The sequence below is a fragment of the Prionailurus viverrinus genome, chromosome B2 (genome assembly GCF_022837055.1).
Source record: "Prionailurus viverrinus isolate Anna chromosome B2, UM_Priviv_1.0, whole genome shotgun sequence".
In the NCBI taxonomy this organism is placed as follows: Eukaryota; Metazoa; Chordata; class Mammalia; order Carnivora; family Felidae; genus Prionailurus; species Prionailurus viverrinus.
Genome location: NC_062565.1, coordinates 142,063,904 through 142,085,605, shown reverse-complemented (window position 1 = coordinate 142,085,605; position 21,702 = coordinate 142,063,904). Strand labels below are relative to the sequence as shown.

General features: G+C 46.2%; 1 protein-coding gene across 9 annotated transcripts in view; it reads right to left on the bottom strand.

Annotated features, from left to right (window-relative positions):
- ARID1B (AT-rich interaction domain 1B) overlaps nucleotides 1–21,702 on the bottom strand; it is a 450,840-nt gene that overhangs the window by 39,044 nt on the left and 390,094 nt on the right. For 6 of the 9 annotated variants that reach the window (XM_047858467.1, XM_047858473.1, XM_047858469.1 and 3 more), the window contains 3 exons: nucleotides 19,720–20,047; nucleotides 17,829–17,957; nucleotides 2,433–2,578 (listed from right to left, as the gene is read on the bottom strand). In XM_047858467.1, coding sequence (XP_047714423.1) covers nucleotides 2,433–2,578; nucleotides 17,829–17,957; nucleotides 19,720–20,047 — 603 coding nt within the window. The remainder of the gene's footprint in view (nucleotides 1–2,432; nucleotides 2,579–17,828; nucleotides 17,958–19,719; nucleotides 20,048–21,702) is intronic. The other 3 variants (XM_047858472.1, XM_047858474.1, XM_047858476.1) reach the window with 1 other exon arrangement.

Below are 21,702 nucleotides of genomic sequence, written 5' to 3'. Positions count from 1 at the left end.
TTTTTTAAAAGCTCCTTTAGAGGGAACAAATCCCCCCACTGCTTACCACCCCACCTCCCCTGCATTTTAAAATGAAGAAATAGTTGTCACATTCATACTCACACTGACTCCATTTGAATAATTACTTGCTCACTGAAGCCTGTAACAATTTGTCACTACACAGGGAGACTGTTTTTGGCCCTGTACACTGTCTACAGCACAACGGCTCGAACTCCGCAAAGAGGGTGCCGGAACGTCTGCCGCATAAGCTGCTAACGGAAGCTCGGCCAGTCCCACGCCCAGCCCTGGACACTGTGGGTGTCATCTTCACTTTCTCCGAAAGGGTCCTTCGGTAGAGGAAATGCTTTGCCGTTATCACCGGCAACTGATATGCACGAGCCCAGACCAAGTAGAGTGATGTGATGCTGACCACAGCCTTTTTTTGGCCCAACTCTAGGAAAGTCAAGAGCCCACCTTCCGACCAAAACCCGTCAGGAGCCACTCGGTAACGTTCTGGGTTCCCCTGTCGTTCCCGTTTCCCTCCGAGATTGTAACACAGTGAGAGCGGACTGACGTGTGCCTATCAACAGATACGCAGTAGAGGCTAAATCATCCCTATTCCTTGGATGTGCTAGATGACTACTTTCTATCAGGCTGCATTGGACTGAACCGAGCTGGAAAAAAAAAAAATCACATAAATGTGTAGAGGAAAATTTGATAAATACTTAAATTATTAAAAATTCAATATCTCCAAATATACCATGTGATACAAAACTACTACTTAGCCCATACAAAAGTGTGTGAGGATAAACGGCCTTTTGTCGAACAGTTTTCCTCTGAATTATCTGAATAATAATAATAATAATAAATAGAAACCCTCTCTGTGAATCTCCATTAAATTGGCTATTCCTTAGGAACACATAAATCTTCTTAGGCAGGGCACCGTGCCATCTGTTTGTGGTTGGTTATTTTTGTGGCTCTCGGGGCCAAAGGAAAAGGGGGAAAATGAGTATTGCTAATAGTAGGTGAAAATTTATTGTGTAGTTTCAATGCTCTGAAGTAATTTTATTTCAGCAAGCCAGACAAAACACATAATGTCATAACCCAAATACGCTGTTACCTGGGACAGTGCTGAGAAGGGAAGGGAAGCTTCTGGCTAACAGACTGTTCAAGAGCCTTCCCCCTTTTCGTCTCGAATGTAAAAACATCCCCCTCGCTGGGATGAATGACCGGTATCAGGAAGGGCTGTTCTGTTTATTTAAAAACCTTCATTTTCTCCACTAGTTTCTCTTTTTTTCCCCTCTCCCGCATGCTTTTAAAGAGACGTAATCAGGGAATGGCCCTGTTAAATTAGACCTGAGAAGCCAACCCCTCAGAAGCTTGGCCGGGATGCCAGCCCAGCCTCTAGCTGTCTGTTCGGCCGGACAAAGAAACAATAGCTCCTGGGGTGGCCTTTCAAAGATGGACAGGTCAGCAAGGTGGCAAGAGGCAGAGGAGATGAAAAAAGGTCGTAAGAGAAAGCCAAGCCTCTAACTCCACAGTGCTTTTCGAATGCGTCATGAAACAGTGCGGGACACACACGACTGGCTACACAAAGCTCTGTGTTGACCAAAGGAGAGAATGCTACCCGAACAGTGGTCACCACTCTAATCGGTGCTAGAAAGGAACAGGTCAATTGCGATCCACAGCGTTTCCTCATGTAGAGAGTAGCGCTCACTGCTGGGTAGTTGGGGCTTGAGGAGGTGATTCAGGGTCTAAGCAATCCAAGGACACAGACGGTTTGCCCAGGTTTAGACATTTTCAACACTTCCACAAACTGAGAGAGTACTCTTACTGCACCAATCAGATGGGATTTGGTAAGAACGCAGTTGTTGGCATCACAAAGTGGGTTGAAACAATTAAACGTGACACAAATTTTAAAACAGCGCATTAAACAAAACTGTATACGATTCCTCAATGAAGACAATCTGCAAATAGCACTTAAGGAACAACTATTTCCACACATACATTTCAAGGTGAAAAAGTACTTCAAACCCCCTTGTTCTGCCCCTGAAATATGGTTTTTAAGTGTTCAGCACCGTCACTACCGAATGGAGGATCCATTCTGTCATTGGGATCTCTTAATGCTTTGAATGATACCCAAAGACAAAAAGAACATAGTGTATGCAGTGAGCAAGCAACCCCAGCGACACTTAAGAATGCGTCCACACGTTGCAAAAACAGAGCGCGGAAAAAGAATTCACATAAAACATAATGTGACCCTCAACTCTTAACAGCAGTTACATAGGTTGAGCAAGTTTCCAGGCGCAGAAAAGTGGACTTTTCCCCCCTTTTCACCCAGTGATTCCATTGCTGTTGTCTCTGCACATTCACCGGTGCAGCCCTAAGAGGAAAAGAGGGAAAGGGTTGGGGGTGGGGGGGCAGCGCTCAGGGCACAGAGCCGCCTCGGTTACCTGTTGAGCTGTTCACCATATTGGGCGCCATGCTGTAGGGGGGTGCCTGGGTGTTCATGAGCCCAGAGCTGTTGTTGACGGGCTGGCTGTAGGGAGAGCTGGAAGCCATAAGTCCACTCTGGTTCATGCCCGGGAAACTGCCTTGCCTGTGTGAAGAGAGAGCACAGGTATACATGTACTGACCGTGCACGCGGGCAACACGCTATCCCGGGGGTCATTTCTCATAACGCACATATGCAAGGGGTGGGGCTGCTGTTTTCCGTGTTTGCTTAAAATAATTGATTTCCTGGACAGAGAGGCTGAACTCTTGCTAAGTAATGACTTAAAACACTGTGTAAAAATTCCAAATAATATAGATTCCACAAGTAAATTATACATTTTAAGTCACGTCAAGTGTTCCACGTTATGATTTCTATAGAGGAATATAAGCAAGAAAGGGGGAACTTGAAATAAGAACAGGAATTACAAAAGCAAGCAAAATTAACTTCTAACATTTAAAAAAGATTTGACTCTTTATTGGCATTAAGTAGTTAGTATCCTCGTATCAAAAACCAGGAGTCAAGGGATGAAAATCAAATGGGCAGTGTGGGAATGTTACTTAAATTTTTTTTCCTTTGACCTAAGTTTTCTGATATAATGAATATAGGAGAAAGCATTTCTAAACGCTTCAACCTGATTATTCAAGGTTCTGAAATTAGGTACTATTAAAAACACACCCATTTCCCCATATTGACATCACACAGTAAACCTCAGACTCCCGCTTCTTTTTGTAGGATTTCTTACGACAGGAAGGAAGGGAGCTTAGACTGGCTGAAAGTGTCCCTAAAAGGCTCCGGGTCACCCCTCCCTGACTGCGACGCAGACTCACGAACCTAAAGTTTTGGTGACTTGGTTTCACTAGTTTTGTGTGTCCGCTCTATGAAAGACAAACTTCTCACTCTTGCAAGAGGCCAAGGGTATTTCTGCGTCTGCAGGAGACAACTGTGGTGCAAGGGTATTTCTCTGCTGGGCCCGGGCCTGGGGAAGGGGAGGTTTGGATGGCACGCTGGTTTAATGCTCGCGGGGAAACCACAAGGTGACAAGACAGGTGATGGCGATGTGGCAAAATCTGGGAAAGACGCCACCCACTGGTGTACCCAAGCTTCTCCTATGTAAACAGTTCACCTGGAGAAAACTTTTCAAACTTTCATTTACTGGTGTTTTCTCTCGGGAGTAAAACTAGTAAGAGGCGTAAAAATCCACACTTGCTCATCTACTCCAAGTGAGTTATGATTTTTAAGCCCCTGCACCTCCATTAAGTCGTCATTTGATGGCTTTTTGTGTGTAATGGTAAAATATGTTTAAAGAGATCCTTTCAAAGCTTAACCTAAGTCATTTTCAGAAAAACACAATATACAATCTTTTTGTGTAGCAGTCTTCAGCGGATTCAACTTTCTGGCTTGTAGAAAAAGTTCAAACATGGTCCACTTGAAAATTCAAAGTATCAAAGGTTTGAGTGCTTTTCTTCCTTTTAAATATCACACAAACTATTCTAAACTGGCACTCGATGATAGCTTGGAAAGAACATTCTAGTGGGCTGAGAGACTAACGGTGTGAGTGTGGCTCTGGGAGAAAGGAATGTTACTTCAGCCTTGAATTCTGAGCTCACTCAAGTGCCACTTTGAATACTACAGACTGCTGAATCAGGATGATAATACCCACTGCAGTTCATTAAGAATGTATCTGAGATCATCCAATGGCTTCTGATTAACCTCCAGGTCGTCAAATACTCATAAATACATTGCCCGGCAGCCATAAACATATTCCTGTACGGTTCGGGTCTTAACATCAGCGTGGAGATTGCCGGCATTAACTCAGACGGCTGAGGTTCCCTTCTGGGGTGTTTTCATTCAAACAAAACACAGTTTCACGTTCATGTCCCTGTGGCACCTGCTGGGACTGCTCTCCCAATTTGTTAGCAGGTTAGTCACCTGAAGAGCATCCTTAACTCAGGAACAGGTTGGGTTTTCTGAAGACAGCTTTCAAGTCTCAGCCAATGGTGACCTGTCCATCGTCCATCAAGATCGTTTCAGGGGCTGCCTCCTTTGTGAAGGCTGCCCTGTCTCCCCCACCTGGGAGCTCTGCCTTCCCCAGACTCTGCCTCTGACAACCCTCTGCACTTTTCTTTTGTGTATGGCAACAATTTATGTCCATGCCTGGGGTCTTCTAGGCAATTCTGAGAGGAGCAAAGGAGCAACAGACAGCTACTGCAGAAAGTACTTGTTAAATAAACCGAGAGAGAACATTTTTACCATTGTAAACAGGCTTTTTCCAAATTCAGTTTCACATGTGGTGTGACTAACATGTGCATGAAACACATGGTCCTTTAAGCACACCTGCTTATAACTCAGGTGCAAAAGAGAATCCGAATATGAAACCCACCAGGCAGGTGGTTAAATGAAGTAATGACCTCAGAGGCTCCTTGTAACCCTAATCTAGGATTTCTCCCAAGTCTGCACGGCCCATCTGCAGCCACCATAAGATGATGAAGGTGTGCAGGAGAAGTTAAACAAACAAACCCTTAAAGTAACAAAACAAATTAAGGATTTTGAGGTCGGTGTGTTGGATGTCAGCTGCTGTGTATAATGGTCCTCAATGAAATCATGCCTGCAGTTTGAAAAGTCTGGTCAAAATGCCACAGGTCTTGACTCTGCCACCAGTCACACCTTCCACCGTCACTGGGATCTGGGAGCAAATCTCCTTCAGTCTCTGGGCCTCAGTGTTTGCATGTGGCCATGGAGGGACCAATAACAATAATAATGTTCATACTTTACTAGGTAATTATAAATGTGCCAGGCACAATTTCTAGGCATTTTATACATTTAACTTTTTAAATTACCTGGAGGAAGGTAGGTGGAATTATGCTCACATACAAAGGAAGAAAATAGGGATCAGAGAGATTAAATCACCTGCTTAAGGACACACAGCTAGGAAGCGTCAGAAACAGAATTCCTCAGGCCTGCTTTCAGATCAGTGTCCTGTATTTCTTTCTCCAAGTGCAAAGTACACAGGCACACAGAGCCCACTGTATACCTTCCTGTCTACTGTATTCATCTGGGGTTATAGAATGCTGACAAATAAAAATGGTGCTTTTCCCCAGGTTTCCGGGACACCTGCTTCTAGGAACGAGTTTATCCAGAGTGCTGCACGCCTCTTACGGATCCGAGTAGGGAAGTGGCCGACAAAGATGCGAGTCTTCCCAGCAATGCAGGGCATGCGCGGCCATGAGCGCGGCATCTGGCCACCTGTCTAAATGGGGGAGAAAGCCGGTCTTTCATCATCATAGAAGAAATCCAATTCATCACTGCTTTGGAAACTACTGCCAGGATTATTGGTAATTTTCAACGAGCAAGATGAGCTTAATACTAAAAAGAGCTTTCTGCTGACTTTTTGGAAATTGAGACAATTTTGTTTTGTGGAAGAAAACACAACATGGCTGCCTGACTAAGCCGAGCACTCCAACTTATCACGGTGTTGCTAGTATGAGAGGATTTCTGGGGGCTCGCGACAAAAAGCTTATTTGGTTGGGCTGACTACCGTCACTCGGACCACTCACCGGCTTCTAAATCCCTTTCTGACCACGGCACCGTTTGCAATGCTCCAAATGGAATGAGGAGAGCCAAGAAGTAAATCACCAGACATTCTCTTTTTCAAAACGGACCAAGAACAACAAAACAAAAACAGGCGAAACTACAAACTGAAACGAAGGAAACATTTTCCACGTAAAAGCCTACCAAGATGTAAGCTGGGCCCGGACGAGCAAAGTGCCCTTCCTTGACCTGTGGGTGTGTGAATTCCTGGGCTGTCTATTACGGGGCGACAGGCTCAGGTGGTTTTCCTCCCAAATTACCGCGGTCCCCTGATGCGGCCCGTTCCTAACCTGTGATAGTTGTGGCAATAAATGCCCAATAAGGCCCGGGGGGTTGGGGGGACTCGACTAACTTTTGAAAGTAATGTTTAGTTGCTGTTGTGCTGCTAACGTAGCTACTGGGCGTAGCGCCTGGGCCGCACTGAGTGGGAGGCGGTGCGTCCAGATCAGGGCTGACCAAAGGGGCCACCGCTTACCCAGGCCTGGTCTTCTGTGACAAGGCCCTGTTCCCTTATGCCTTTGCAAAGTCAAAGTCTGAGGTGGGGCGCTGTTATTCAAACACGGGGACCCGCACAATCACTGGAGGAACGTTATTTAGATCGATGGGTCTCTGGTTGGGCCTGGATGGAAGTGTTTGAGATCTGTCATCCTATGACAAAGGCCAGGTTATTATAATGAGGATAGTTCAAAACTGGAGCCTACGGAGGCATTTCCCGAAAGCACTCCTCACTCCTGCTTCTCAGTCTTCACACGGACACAAGTAATATATATATATATTATTACGTATTATATACATTATCATAGATTTTCCTTTTATTCACTTTGGAAATTTCTCAAACATTACACATTCATCTGCCAACAAAGAGCTGGCTCTAGGGAAGAAAAAAACAAACCCAGAAGCAAACACCAACTTTAAAGTGACCGTTTCCAATGGTTCACTGAGAAGATAGAAAGCAGTTAAACATACCAGTATGAAATCCTATAAAGAGTAACCACATACTCCTAAACACCTTGTTTTAAAGTCAACTACAATACAATTTAAAATAAGATCTGTATATGGTTTCGGTGCTTTAAAAGAATATTTAGGCCATACTGTCTTAGCAATCACCACTATTTTTTCTCAACAGTGGCAGATGGGGAAGTGTGAAATGTGTATCTTGAAAATGAATGGATTCCCGATACAGCTCTTTGGAGAAGGGTCGGGACAGACAGAAGAAATAGTCTGGAAACAGGCACCACACGAGTGAAACCATGTCATTTCAGTCCCAGGGGCAAGCCACCTGGAGAGAAGCTCCGTGCAAGGGTTCTAACTGAGCCACTGAAAATATCACTCCTGAGTTATGTTCAAAATTGGAAAGCATATGACTGCCACATACACACGCCCTCCTCTGTATGGACTGTCAGTGTAGGTGTAGTTTATGTAGCCAGAAAGATTGCTTACTGACAAAATTAATTAGGCTAACAGTGAAATTTGGGGCACTCTTTCACTTAAACTCAATAGCGATCGGACCCAGGAACCCGCATCTTCGAAAAGCCCAGTTCCAGCAGAGTTTATTTTTAGAGAGCTCTAACTGCATGCATAACATTACACAGGATGCCCTATTTTAAATGTGTTCTCAACAGACACTGTTTTCACACCCATGTCCAGAGTCACTGGCAGAACGCTTTCAACCTGAGTTACACAGTATCTTTCTCAAAGCCTCACCAAGAAGGACAAATTTGGTTGAAACTGGTTTAAATCTAATATCTGAAGAGGGAGAAACACTGCCTATGTCCCCCAAACAACATGATCAAGACAGAAAAGAAAGCCGTCCAAGCCCCAGCCCATTTGTGGTGTGACCAATGCATCAGCCCACCTGCAAGGACACACACATCAGCAACTCGGGGGGCAAAGTAACGCTACAGTTTCAACAAGCCACTCGCCCTGGCTGGGAATCAGTCCTGGGGAGGTGAGGTGGCATGTATATCCTTAACCCAAAGACAACAGATAGAAGCATCAATGACTTAGAAACAGTAGATGCCTGGAAAAACACACAGCCACACAGGGGAGTGGAGGGGAATGAAGGGGGGGAGGGGAGGGGAATGGAGGGGAATGGAGGGGAAGGGGAGGGGAGGGGAGAGGGCCTTCGGGTGTCTGGGAGCAGGGGACAGCAGGCTGACTAGCAGAGAATGAAAGTGGGGAGGGAGGGAAGGGCCACGTCACCCAGGGCTTTGGTTCCGTAGGGCTGTGTCTGTTAGAAGAAACAGAGAGACCGGGGGTTTTAAGCAGGAGCAACTCGTTAAGAAGACGTGTGATCGGAAGATGCCGTCCTTGGACTGTGGGAGGGAGGACACACTGGAGGCGGGGGGAACGGCTGTGGGGCTGAGCTACTGTAAAAGTCCAGGTAAGATACAGAGCTGAACGGTACCTTGGAGGTAAACTGGGAGGGACCTGGTGATGAATTAGATGCTGTGGGGAAAGAAGAGGCACACCGAGAGGTCTCCGAGGTGTCTGGCTTACACAAGAGGATGGACAAACGGGGCAGTCACAGAGAGATCAGGGCTCTGGCTTTGGACACGTGGCAGCTGATGTGGCCCTGAGTTCCCGAGAGGCAAATGTCATGCGGGCAGCTGCAGGCTCAGGTCTGGGAAGCAGAGGGAGGGTCCTAGAACTCATCTTTGCTCCCTGCTCTCTTCCAATCCTTCTTGAGTCTTTTCGTCTAAGATTCTCCCTCGTGAACGTGATCTCTTCTGGGGCAGCCCGTCCCCTTAAAGAAGGCTGAAGTGTGTATGACATCAGCCACAAGGCTAAGAGTCATGATCATTTTCCAGCTGTAAATTAGTAACGCCCCAAACCCTTTGGCAATTGATACGTTTAGGTTTTATTTTTTCCTTTGAGAACGGGCAAAAAGGAAAGTTACTTTTCAAGAGCTCCATGAAAAAGACGCTTTCAACGGAAGGGTAGTGGTCACTTTGTGAGCTGTTCTCGAGAAGGGTCTTTTGTGTGGATATATATTTAGTGGCTAACTCCGCAGAGTCCAAGTTCTCCCCGGCATGTCTTTGCCACGGCCCAGATCACGTGGGCGGCCCACAGGACCTCCCGGTCGTCCTCACCTTTCTTCAAAGAGCCGTATTTTCACCCCTGCATCCTGGCGAAATGATTTCCACCAAGAACCGAGGAATACTGCATATTCCACCCTGATTTCCTAAAAGGCTGGAACATCAGAAACATTTCTTCCCTTTTTGTTAACTACTTCACACAGACTTCTCAGAGGGTTCCAACCTGTTATCAGTTCTGCTCCTGGCATCCCTGCTAAAATGCACCTGTTGTGCAATTTCAAGATTAAGTGCTTCTTTTTTGCCTCAGTGCAGGTCACCCGTTTCAGTTGTTCTGAAAGCAGCGGACTGATCTTCCCCTCCTTTCTCAAAGCAAACAGGAGAACAAGTAGAGCTCAAGGGTTTTGAAGCAAGGGACTTCCTTGTCAGGGTGTGAAGAAAATGCAGAAACTGGCTGCTTGAATTTTGGTAATTGATAACGAAGAAGGTTCTGTGCATGTCCAAGTTGATTTTGGTTTGTTGAGCCCATTGTTCCGTTATTAAGAACCGTTTACTGGCAATCGCACGCAAACGAACGGCAGGTCTCCCTTCTGAAGATGCTTCACTCAGACGTTCTGGTGTTAGACCCGGTTGATCCCCAGCACACCGGCTGCCTCAGGTGCAGGGTGGAGACAAAAGCCACAGGGGGCAGGAGTGGGTCCCCAAACCTGTCTCTTCCCTCTGAGGGGTAAACCCCAGAGCTTTGTAGGCTCTGGTACACGTAGCTTCCCACTGGCTTCTGATAAGGACGCAAAGAGCATAGGCCCCCTGGTCTGGTGAAAATGACATCCACTGTACCTCTTATTTTTTTTATTTATTTATTTATTTATTTATTTATTTATTTATTTATTTATTAACATTTATTCATTTCTGAGACACAGAGCATGGACGGGGAAGGGGCAGAGAGAGAGAGAGGGAGACACAGAATCTGAAGCAGGCTCTAGGCTCCTAGCTGTCAGCACAGAGCCCGATGCGGGACTCAAACCCACAGACCGTGAGATCATGACCTGAGCTGAAGTCGGACGCTCAACCGACTGAGCCCCCCGGGCGCCCTCTGTTGTACCTCTTGAAGGAAAAACTAGTTGCCATTGATGTCACCCACAGAAAGAAAACAGTGCTCTTCCCTGTGTTAAGTCAAAGTTCTTTACTTAAAAAAAAAAAAAAAAAGGTTTATCTTGGGATCATAAAACCATTAAGAAATGATCGTGAGTAATTTGTGAGGGGGGCTATTCCTTTTCAGTGATGGGAGTACCTGCCCTTTATACAAGGACATCCCCTTCCTGGGCACAAGGTACAAGAGAGAGTGACGACGGAAGGTCTCCTTAGAGTTACCAGCACCTCAGACACAGGGCGCATATCAGCTTGACAAACGCCGAGGACTAAGCAGCAACTACCCAAGAACGAAGCCGAGTGATGTTTTAGGAAGGAGGTCATTAAGAACGCACAGATCTCATGCATTCACAGACTTCTTGTACCTAAATGGACCAGTCTGTTGACTGAAAAAAAGAAAGAATCTAGGTCCCAAGATCTCCATCTCATATCCTTGCCACAGCAAGAGTCTGTAAAATCCTCCAACAAACAATACTCTTGTCCAGCGCTGTGGTGCCAGGAAATATATCAATACGGTCCTTTCTAACTTAAAAAAAAAAAAATCTTCGTAAAATTCTTACAGATTTCCTCAGCTAAGTGTAGCCCTGGGCAAACGCTGTTCAGAATTAGGGTAGAATGTTGCAGGAAGAGCCTGAAAAATAGGAAGGCAGAAACTGGCAAGCTCTTACCTGGCATTAAACACTCAAAGGCCATCCAGCAAGAGTTAACTGGTAAAGCACGGGACAAAGCCTTCAGGTTCTGAAGCTGCGGGTTTTTTGTTTGGTTTGTTTTTTTTCACTCTCTTAATGGAAGCGGAGTTCGGAATAAGAATGAAGGTCAAGAGTAAGAAGGGCCTTTGGGAGGTGCTCCCACGTCCTTCATGCCACCAGCGAAGGGGTTCCATGAGCGACCAGAGAGCCCAGTCCCTTGCCCATGGTCTTCACAGGTCACGCGGGATGCTTCCCAAACCCCAGACGGGGACAGACTAAGACACAGACCAGATGCTCTTTACCACTTTTAAACTCTTCCGGCTGCCCTCAGCCCCAAACACCGTGGAGGCGACGAGGTTTCAGACACTTCTGGTGTCGGCCGTGTGGCTAAATGCTACCACCTGTGATGTGTGTGACTCCAGGGACCCTGCCCTTTAACCCTGAAGAGCCCGGACTGGCTGGGCTGTGTTGCTGACCGTCTCTGGGGACGGGTGGACTATAAAGGTGATTCTGGAGACCACCCTCCCAGCTGGCCTGGGGGGCTGGTCAACTGTGGGGCAGAGGTGCTAGTAGGACCCCAGGTGAGGCCAGGTGACTCAGACAAGGGAGCAGACAACCGATGCAAGGCTCACCTCGATGACAAGAGCCCCGACCCAATGCACGCGTCATCGTGGGTCACCTGAGATGGTGAGGACGCACCCCGCTGGGAGGGGTTCAGACTGGGACTGGATAGGAGATACTCTGAATGAGGGAGGCAGGTCTAGATACGGTGGGAAACTGGGAATGTTCCAGAATATGAGGAGCACACTGATGTCTGAGACGAGGACAAAAAGCAGACAGTCAGAGGGACTCGGGGAGACCACCTTTGCCATGAGTCGAGAGACTGCCAAAGCCCGAGTTGTGGTTTCTGGCCCGCACAACCATTGGTTCCTCGGAACGCTATCCAGTGACCGAGGCTCCCGTCCAGCGTGCTCCTCATTCAGTATCCACCAGGTTCAAACACAGGCATCTGAGTCTACACTTTCCACTCCCTTTTCTTCAGTAGCAGGAATCCCAAAGGTCAACCCTCAGCCAGCGTTCCACAGCAGGGTCCCCATGGGGCTATGAAAAACGCAGGCTCCAGACCCTCCCCTGCCTGTGGCTGCGGTGAGCGTGCGTACGTGGTTAAAACGCTTGCCTGGTAATAACCACTTGTTTAGGGAACGTCACAGACTCTAGTCCATTAAAGGTTTGCTGCACATTTCACACTCTGATTCCTTGGATCTCATTCAACTTAAAAAAGAAAAAAAAAACTCTCTTGGTCTTTTAAAAAGTAGTGCTTTACTAATTTTTGATTTGAAGACTAATAAATATACTTTGTAGTTACCGTGATAGTTCTGAAACTCTGAAAGATTTGATTGAAATCGTAATCTTAAAATACCAACATAATAATCCTCAATTCTAAATTTTGAAGGGGAAAGGGGGGGGGCTAAAAATTAAGCACGGTATTTGGATGATAATGCAAAGGCTTACATTTAATTGCAGAAATAAAAACTCTACTTAAGTCTCAGAAATCTTTTCTTTGTCTTCCAATAACGTGACTTTTCCAATCATAGCTATTATTCTAAAAGCTAAGAGTCTAAAATCCAAGGGGCTAAATTCTTTGTTAATACAAATCACTCACAGCCCTTCAGGCTCACGGACCCCACTGTAACTGGGGCTTGACACATTTAGAAGTTTTTTGCTCCTTCCCTTTGACATTTTAATGCACTATCTCCATTAATGTATTTCCACATCGGTGGCTCCCTGCCCATCAGCAGAATTGCGTCATACTGGCTTGAAGGAAAATAATACAGAAAAAGTGCCTTGCTGGCAAACAGCAACAGGGAAAATGAATTATAAATACACCTCCCTAAAGAACAGCTGCCGGCAGACGTGTGTGTATGTGGGGTGCACATGAGACACAGACACCAGCAGCCTGTGTATACCCAAGAGGACAGACTGATCCAGTCGCTTGTAAGCGGAGCCAGCTAGTCCCAAGCAGAGGAAGACCACCGGTCAAACTCTCTTCCGAGACAATCGGCCGCTTCAGCATCAACACAGGTGAGGTGCTACTACGGATCAAGCCACCTTGTGGCTAATGTTTCGTGGCAGTGAATGGGTGCCAAAGGTTAAAAAATGATGTCAGTGAGAATTCCCAAACTCCTCTTTTACTAGAAACATTCTAACAAAAGTGATTTTGGCCACCCTAGTATTTGGTACGATGTAAGTATTAAAACGTAGGTCTCCAGATTCATGGTTGTGAGAGCAGAAAGATGCCATTCCAGGGGCGCCTGGGTGGCGCAGTCGGTTAAGCGTCCGACTTCCGCCAGGTCACGATCTCGCGGTCCGTGAGTTCGAGCCCCGCGTCGGGCTCTGGGCTGACGGCTCGGAGCCTGGAGCCTGTTTCCGATTCTGTGTCTCCCTCTCTCTCTGCCCCTCCCCCGTTCATGCTCTGTCTCTCTCTGTCCCAAAAACAAATAAAAACGTTGAAAAAAAAATTAAAAAAAAGAAAAAAAGAAAGATGCCATTCCAGGCAACAATCAGAAGACTTTCCAAACGGACTCATTTTTGCTCATACTTTTTTCCCCTTAAAACTAAGAAGTCTCAGAGTTTTCCTCCTTCTGATGTTCAGTCAGTCCACGGGGGTGTCTTTCGGGGACAGCAGAAGGAAGACGCACATCGCCTGTACCAGCCTCAGCAGGTGTATGCGCTGTGGGATAAAAGGGCCGGCTCAGGATCCTTACTCTAACGGCTCCGCTCCAGTCACAAGAACGCAAGATGTGGAATCATTCTCGGGGGGCAGGTGAAGGGTGAAAAGGACAGGGATTCAAACCCACCCATCAGGCAAGCTGTCACCGCATCCCACAAGGTGGGTGGTTGCAGAAGCAAGGACTCAGGCTGCGCAGTGGATCTCCAGGGGGACGTGCCAAACACACGTGGCCCATCAGGGGAAGCACAGGGCGGGCCAGGGAGCCAAAGTCCAGGCCTCAAGTAAGAAGTAGGATCTCCACCAAGACACTGGCTGATCGCTGGTTTCTAACGGTACAATTGCCTTTAGACCTGACAGAGAACCGAAATTAAGATGTTTTCCTTTTAAAGGGAAAAATCTATTGAGACAGCACTAAATGAAGGAAGAGCGGTTAAGACCGGGAGACAGAGCCGATGCCTGGCCTGTAGCTGACGAAAGGCTCCTGAGCCGGTAACTCGAAGACACTCGTCTCCTCCACCACAAAATCAAGAGGCAGAGGCCTGATGACACCTCAAACCCTTCTAGCTCCAAGATGCTACTGCTCTGTCACCGAAAGTACATCCTCTGGGAAGGGAGAACGGAACACTTCCCTTCTGAGGAAGATACCATCATAAAGATCCGTGCCAGAACTCTGATGCTGGTCATCTCAAGTCACCGAAGACTCGATTCAAGTTGATATACGGGGGGTGCTGGGGGTGGCAGACTTCAGGGAACCAGACTGTACCCGGGCCTAAAGGTCTAGGGCTTGTCAGGCCTTCTGTAAGTTCACTGAAGTCGTGCATTTCCCTTGGAGCTCATTCCCAAGAAAACAATCTGGATAACTCTGATATATCCCAATCCACACATCGGCTGTATTTGGCAGAGCAGTCAGCTGTTGGGACACTAGCAGGTGCCACTGGGAATGGATGAATGGATGCAAAACACACATCCATGGCTGAGGGAGATTTTCTTGTGTGTGTGTGTGTGTGTGTGTGTGTGTGTGTGTGTGTGTGTGTGTGTGTGGCCTGGGGTTCGTGGTAATGCTTCTTTAGGAAGAAACAGGCCAAAGTCTCTCCTAAACTTCTGGCCAACTTTGGCTCCCCTCTACAGACAATGTCTCAAGTCTGTCCAGCATGGTCTACAGAGCCAGACTGAGGGGGAAAGTCACCTGCCGTCCCTGAACTAGGCTTTTCATAAGGTCACTGAATATTGCCACCTCTCTCTCATGGCTTCAAAAGAATACTACCTACTAGAAATGCTTTAAAACTAGGGGCACCTGGGTGGCTCAGTCAGTTAAGCAACTGGCTCTTGGTTTCTGCTCAGGTCATGATCTCACGGTCTGTGAGTTCACACCCCACATCGGGCTCTGTGCTGACAGTGCAGAGTCAGCTTGGGATTCTCCCTCCCTCTCCCTCTCTTTGCCCCTCCCCTGCTCGTGTGCACACGCTCTCTCTCTCTCTCTCTCTCTCTCTCTCTCTCTCAAAATAAATAAACTTGAAAAAAAAAATGCTTTAAAACTAAACAGCAATGCATTTTCTGAATAAAGTCTCTCTGTGTATGGCGGGCAGGGCGTCTTGCAAAAATATTACGTGTAACTTATTAATTCCAAATGATTAGATGAGATCACTCAGCTGGTCTAGTACACGAGCAGTAAGAGTCACCGTATTCTACCGTAAATCCTCTGATAATCAAAAGGAATTCCTTCACTCGAAAGGTCCAAATGAAAAAAACCCGATTCTCTCTGTTTCTTCACTTACTCAGTGCAGCAGGTGGGTTTTACCCTTAAAAAACAAAGTAATAAGATGGCTTCCAATCAGTCACGCCTGTGTGTTTTCCTCTGTCCCGTCTCACACGCAACGAGCTGAGAAAGCCTGGAGCATAACTGCCATAATCCGTCATTTCTCACGGAGAGCTTTGGGGTTCTAATAGCACACGCGTGCACACACACTCACGCGCTACACTTTTGTCGCTAATCTGTCTTTTTTCAGGTTCCTTCAGAAGCTCCGGGCCCTGAGGGATTCTGACTTGGGAAAGAAGTCATTTTAACAAACTCTGCGAATGCTGTGTTTCTGAAAGGCTGGAGCCACTTCTTCCCCCAAAGAGACACTGACATTTAGTGAACCGGTTTTTCAAACTGCCGACCTGACTTCCACCCGACAGAGCCACCAACGGGGGACGAAAACGACAACAGAAGCAAAAACATGAGTTCGCTGCCACGAGCTGTTAAGTAAAGCAAAAGCATGTTGAAAACCAAATTTCTTAACCCACAGCGCTAAAACATGTACTCTACATGTTTTCTCACATTCAAGCTTCTGCTTAAAAAAAAAAGGCACAACAGGTTATATGTACTTGCAAAGTGAAAAGGAAGGAAGATTTAAAATAGAAATAAAACTTTCTTTTCTTTCCTTTTTAGAAAGAATGCTGTAGACATGAAAGGCAAAAATCAGAGCTAACAGGGATGGGGCCACGGAGATGAGCCTTCGCCAAGTGCGCTTTATAAGATTTACAAAGAGTAACTCCAACATCTATCTTTTTCTTATTTTTAATTAAAGAGGAGGTGTTGTTTTCTAAGGAAGCTATCTGGATGCTGCTGGCTGAAACGCAGATTTGATCTCCTCGTGCTGGTTAGCTAACATTGATTTTCTGCCCCAGTGGAAGAGATTTTACTCTGATGCATGCCATTTAAATTCATTTTACACAGCTGCTTAATGTGGCTTGGCAAGGCACAGCCAAACTAGCTTTGTGGGTCTAAATAGGACTCCAGAGTTGGTAAAGGACAGATCCTATGGATTAGCAGCTGATGAGGAATGCTTTTCTCCCCCTACTGTCATCTTCCTACTGACTCACGAAGTGACCTTGAAGGTACCACAAGAAGGGAAAAAAGAGGAAAAGACATCTTCCCAAAAGAAGTCTGCTTACCTAATTATATTTGTTATTTCATTTTTAGGATTATGTTTACAAAATTCTATATTTGTTGGCCCACATTTAGGACCGTGTTTACAGGATTTAGAACTCTCGCCTGCAAAATTATCGTTCGCTCTCGCTGTCTAAATAAATGTATACCGAATACAAAACTAGTGACAGGCTCTCTGTTACGTATTCATAACAAGCAGTAAAAGCATAGTTCTAGAAGTTTAGTCTTTAAACAAAGCCAGCTGACTGTTCTCTGTTTTATTTGAACCAAAAATGTGGTGTGTTTCTACTGAAACTGCTGAACAGCATTCAGTCTACGTAGGATAATCTTACCATTGCAACATGCAAAACAGTATCAATAATAATATTTCTGCTAAGTAAATCGCTCAATAACGATATGCTTTAAGAGCACTTATGAACCTAAAAATGGTGACAGCCTGTTGCTACATAGCTTTGCAGTAGGAAAAAAGAAAGCTACTTTTTGTTGCTGTATGTAATTCCTGTGTCGAAATGGATAATAATATGGCAACACCATGTTTTGAAAGAAAATTCTGCGTTGGATTATTTGGTTGCGTTTTTCTGGTGACTTCAGTATTCTAAAACTCCTTGGGAGAAGGAAAGAATAGAAATCTGCTCAGGGAGGCTGGAAAGAATCCCCTCCTAAGTCCTATTAATAACCTAAGTCCTGTCTCCTGCAGTGGGTCTCTTGTCAAACGCGGCCGCTGCTCTCTGAATTCAGGGGTGTGTGTGCGTGTGTGGAGCGGGTCACTGTCGTGGCAGAGATGACAATAACACAGTCATGATCACGGTGCTACACAACACAAGTTCCCAGACAACAGAGGGACGACAATGGGGGAGATCACGCCAGAGCGGGCGGCTTCATTACTCTTACGGAGATACAAGTTTTTCTTTCCCTCTCAGGCATGAAGGGAACAAGCCATGCCAAAAGCCATGCAGAGACAGGATCTGGGGGACAGCATGCACGCTCCCACCGCACTACCACAGTACCGTTCAGAAGAGTGAAGAACAAAACAGAACAAAACGAACCAAACCCCCGAAACAAACAAAAAGGAACGAAAAGACAACCCCCTCTGGGATGGATCTCCTCTTAGGTCTTTCACTTTCTTGTTCTGGGTGTTCCTTTCGCAGCCAGATGGCACGTTCATTAACAGTTTCAAAAAAAAAAAAAAATGCCCAGGTCCCGCAGCAAGTCAGGGTATGTTGCTACCTACCCGTACTGGTCAGGCTGGTGCATCATGGGAGCCTGAGAGTTGCCATAGTTGGGGTGCTGGGAAGAAAACATGGGGCGTCCGCCAGCCCCAGACTGGCTGGGATAAGCAGGCGACCTAATGTATGGTGGCCTAAAGCAGAACAGAAGAACAACTTCTTTGGATTTGTTCTGTAGACAAGTACGAATCCCCCTGTCCATCATGTCACCTCCACACATAGGTGCGGGGGGGCTACAGAATGTGGCATAATACTCTGTACCGTGCAGCTGCCTGGGAGGGGAGCTGGAGAACATTCCTTAAAAAGGGGGGGGGGCGGGGTGAAGGACAGGGCAGAGGAGAGAGAAAAGTGAGATTCTCAGATGTAATCTCAGTTTACGCTGCTGAAGTGGAGCTTTGACTTCGGTACAAGCCAAAAAATACATGGGCCCTCGCTGAAAACGGGCAGTGTGTGAAGGCAGGGCTTTGGAACTGCCTCCTGGTCAGAAACAGAAAAGGAAAACGCATGGATGTGGATTTATACGTTAATTTATACAAAATGATATATAAACTGATTCAGGAAGGGAGCATAGCAAGACTTTTTTATCAAGCAATTATGTCTTAATATCTGTGGTTATCTTCTCCCCGGGCCGCTATCCGAGGCCTCATCGTCCAACGCAGTCAGGTACTTTCTACTTGAAAATAACTTGTGCTTCAGGAGGTGCAACAATGGACAATTAACCCTAAATTAGAGCTTCAATTGGACCAGGCAAACCAGTTTTCACGGACAGGTTTATTAAAACATTCCCTAAAGTCTGTGAGGTTCGGGTTAGTATCTGGGGTTCAGGAAATTTTAAGTAATTATAATGTGGATGAGAGAGAGAGAGGATGATTGATTTTCCTTTTGATTCCTCAAGGGAAATTTATTTTTATTTGGAGCAAACAGGGAGACTGAAGGGGTCCCTAACATTCCCCAAATAGCAGCTTCAGAGGAAAAGTAACAAAGGACACATTTAAACACACACACGTACACACACGCACATTTTTCTTTCCCTTTGACAAAAATCCGATTCCTCTATCTTTTCTTCTGAAGATACCGTAACTTCAGACATAGCTGTCAACGTGCTTTGTTTTAAAACATATTTTAACATACGTTAAACGTAATTTAAAACATATTCATAAGTGCTTCCTTTAAAACTAGTCACTTGGGTCATAAATTTTTAATTAAGTACGTTATTTTTATATAGGTTCAATATTTGCTTCAATCATTTTAGAAATCAAGATTAAAAACAAGTGATTGAGGCTAAAGCCTTGCTCTATCAACTTAAACTTTATGAAATATTATCTTTGCTTTATTAACCACATTTTGGTTTGGACAGAGAGGTATGCCCAGAAAAATAAAATATAAGATGACATCTATAAATCTCACACGTATACATTTAGACAAACACACACGATACAAATATGTGCATAGACGAGGTTTCTATTTCATAAAGATTTTTATGGTGGGGTAAAAAAAAAAAAAAAGAAAAAAAGAAGGTGGTTCTTTTTCAGTGTTTTCGATCTTAAAAGCCTAGTTCTTCAGGGTTCACACTTTCCTGCCTAAACCTAGCTGTTCTAAACGGAACCATGCGATATGCCACTGCTCTGGGCTGGTTATAAGGACTCCTCGCAGTCATTTCAAAGAACCTCCCACAACTCAGATTCCTTCCTCGATGTCTCCCGGAACGTGTTCTGTCGTTCACCTGTCTGTACTTTACGGTACAGAAAACATTAACACCAAAGGAACGGCCAAGCAAAATCGCACTCCACTGCTCCCCCCCACCCCCCCGCCCCGGGTGACCCGGGTGACGATGTAGCTCTGTGCTCAGCACGTGCTCACACGTCCGCACCCAGACCACCTGCCCCGACGGCATACCTGCTTTGTGCCGAGTTTGCAGCGGCCTGCATCACTGCGGCAGCTGCCTCCTGTGCCTTACGGTTCACGGTTGGCATCGGTGGCCCCATTCCTGGCCCTCCCTGCTGGGACATGCCGGGAGAGCTGGGGGTCATGCTGCTCATATTTCCAGGAAACGGCCTGTTCTGCATCCCAGCTGATGGCATTCGTCCCAGGGGCATAGCACCACACGGCTGGCTTGGCCCTTGTCCGTGCATCTGGTTGTTGGCATTGATGCCCATGCCGGGCCCTGGGCCGCTGTAGCTCGCACTGGGCACCCCACTATACGTTGGGGGTCTGGAGTAGTTACCTAAACAAAAAGTAAACACAAATTGAAGCCTTTTACTTAGTATCTGTACTTGTGAGGACGGCCACTAGAAAGCCTTCTTGTCCAACAGTGTGATCAACACAGAATATTAGCCATGACCCTTATTAACCCTTCCCCTGCTGGCACCGATGAGGCTGGCTGTGGCAAAATAAGCTATCTCGGCACATTCCAAGGCAAAGAGCCACACAGGCCCACTGAGAGAGGGAGGAGACAATCAGGCTGGTCATTAAAACAACCTATGCACAGGCAAGGGATGCTAGCAGTGAGTGTTGTTGCTTCCATACACCCAACATTCACATTTCTACGTTTTACCCCAGAGAATTATTTCAACCCCTAGTCCTTAGGAACGTACCACCGAGACTGCATGACTACCCCACTACTGCATGCGGCAGTCATGACAAAGGGCCAGAAAGACGGCATGTAAGACAAAATGCACATCTGGTCAAGATTATCCTCCAAAACCCCACAGGAGGGGTCACATGGAAACTCAGCCTTGGTCCAGCAAAGCAACCAGTTTTTCCCTGGTGTTGGGAGCAGGGTTTTCGTTTTGTTTTGTTTCCGCCTTGAGCATCAGATAAAGCAGCTCGCTTGTGCTTGGTGCCATGTCCTCGGAAATATGGTTGCACGTACTAGCAAGACAGTCAACGCGGTGAAGGGGTGGTGGCATCCGGGGGGGGCAGACAGACCCCCCCGAGCCCCCATTCACACTGGCGCATGCGCTCGCAAGGAGAGCAGCAGCCTCAAGGACCCCAATTATTTCAAAAGTTTTCTCTCTCCTTCCACACCTTTTACTTTGACCGAGTGTACATACATTAAAGGCATAAGTAATGTCGTTCCAATAATAACAATTGCAGAGAGTAACTGCTGAACCGTACTGTGTTTGACATGCTGGGTTAAGTGCTTTACATCAATGGTTTCATTCGCTTCTCCAATAACCGTATGAAATACATATATAAATGACCATGATTCCATTTACAAATGAAGAAAATCAACAGCTAGTAGGTTAGGATTCAAGCTCCAGCAAAAACAGGTTCTAGGACCCATGTAATTAACCAGTACGATATGCTGCTTTCCCACAAATGATTATTGAAACAAATGTAAAAAGCATTTGTGGAATATGGATAAGCGTTTCTCAATTGATCCTTACTGCTTTCTGGAAGAGCCTCCTTGTCAAAATAACATAACTGTTTTAGGCACAGGGGATATAAAATTAAATACAATTCAATTCCTACACTCAAGCTGCTCACTGTGTGTGTGTGTGTGTGTGTGCGCGCGCGCGCGTGTGAGGTGTAGCAGCAGTGATAAGACAAGAAAAAGTATGAACGCAAAACCAGAAAGATAATGTACTGTTAAAAGTGCAAGAGAATGGAGAGCAAGTCTGCTTGAGGGGGGAGGGGGTCAGCGTGATAGTGTAGTTCAGCGAAGATTTCTTTGCTGGGCTGTGGCCTCAGGAACCTGTGGGGGGCAGGCCCTGGGACCTGGGAGCACTGGTGCTGAGTGAAGGCTCCACACATACTAACTACCAGACCTCAGCTCATTCACCTCTTTCTTTTCCCATCCTCTTCTCCACAAAGCAAAGATTATCACCTCTTATAATATGGTCTGCTTGAGGAGTGGTTGCTAGGGTTCAAGGGCAT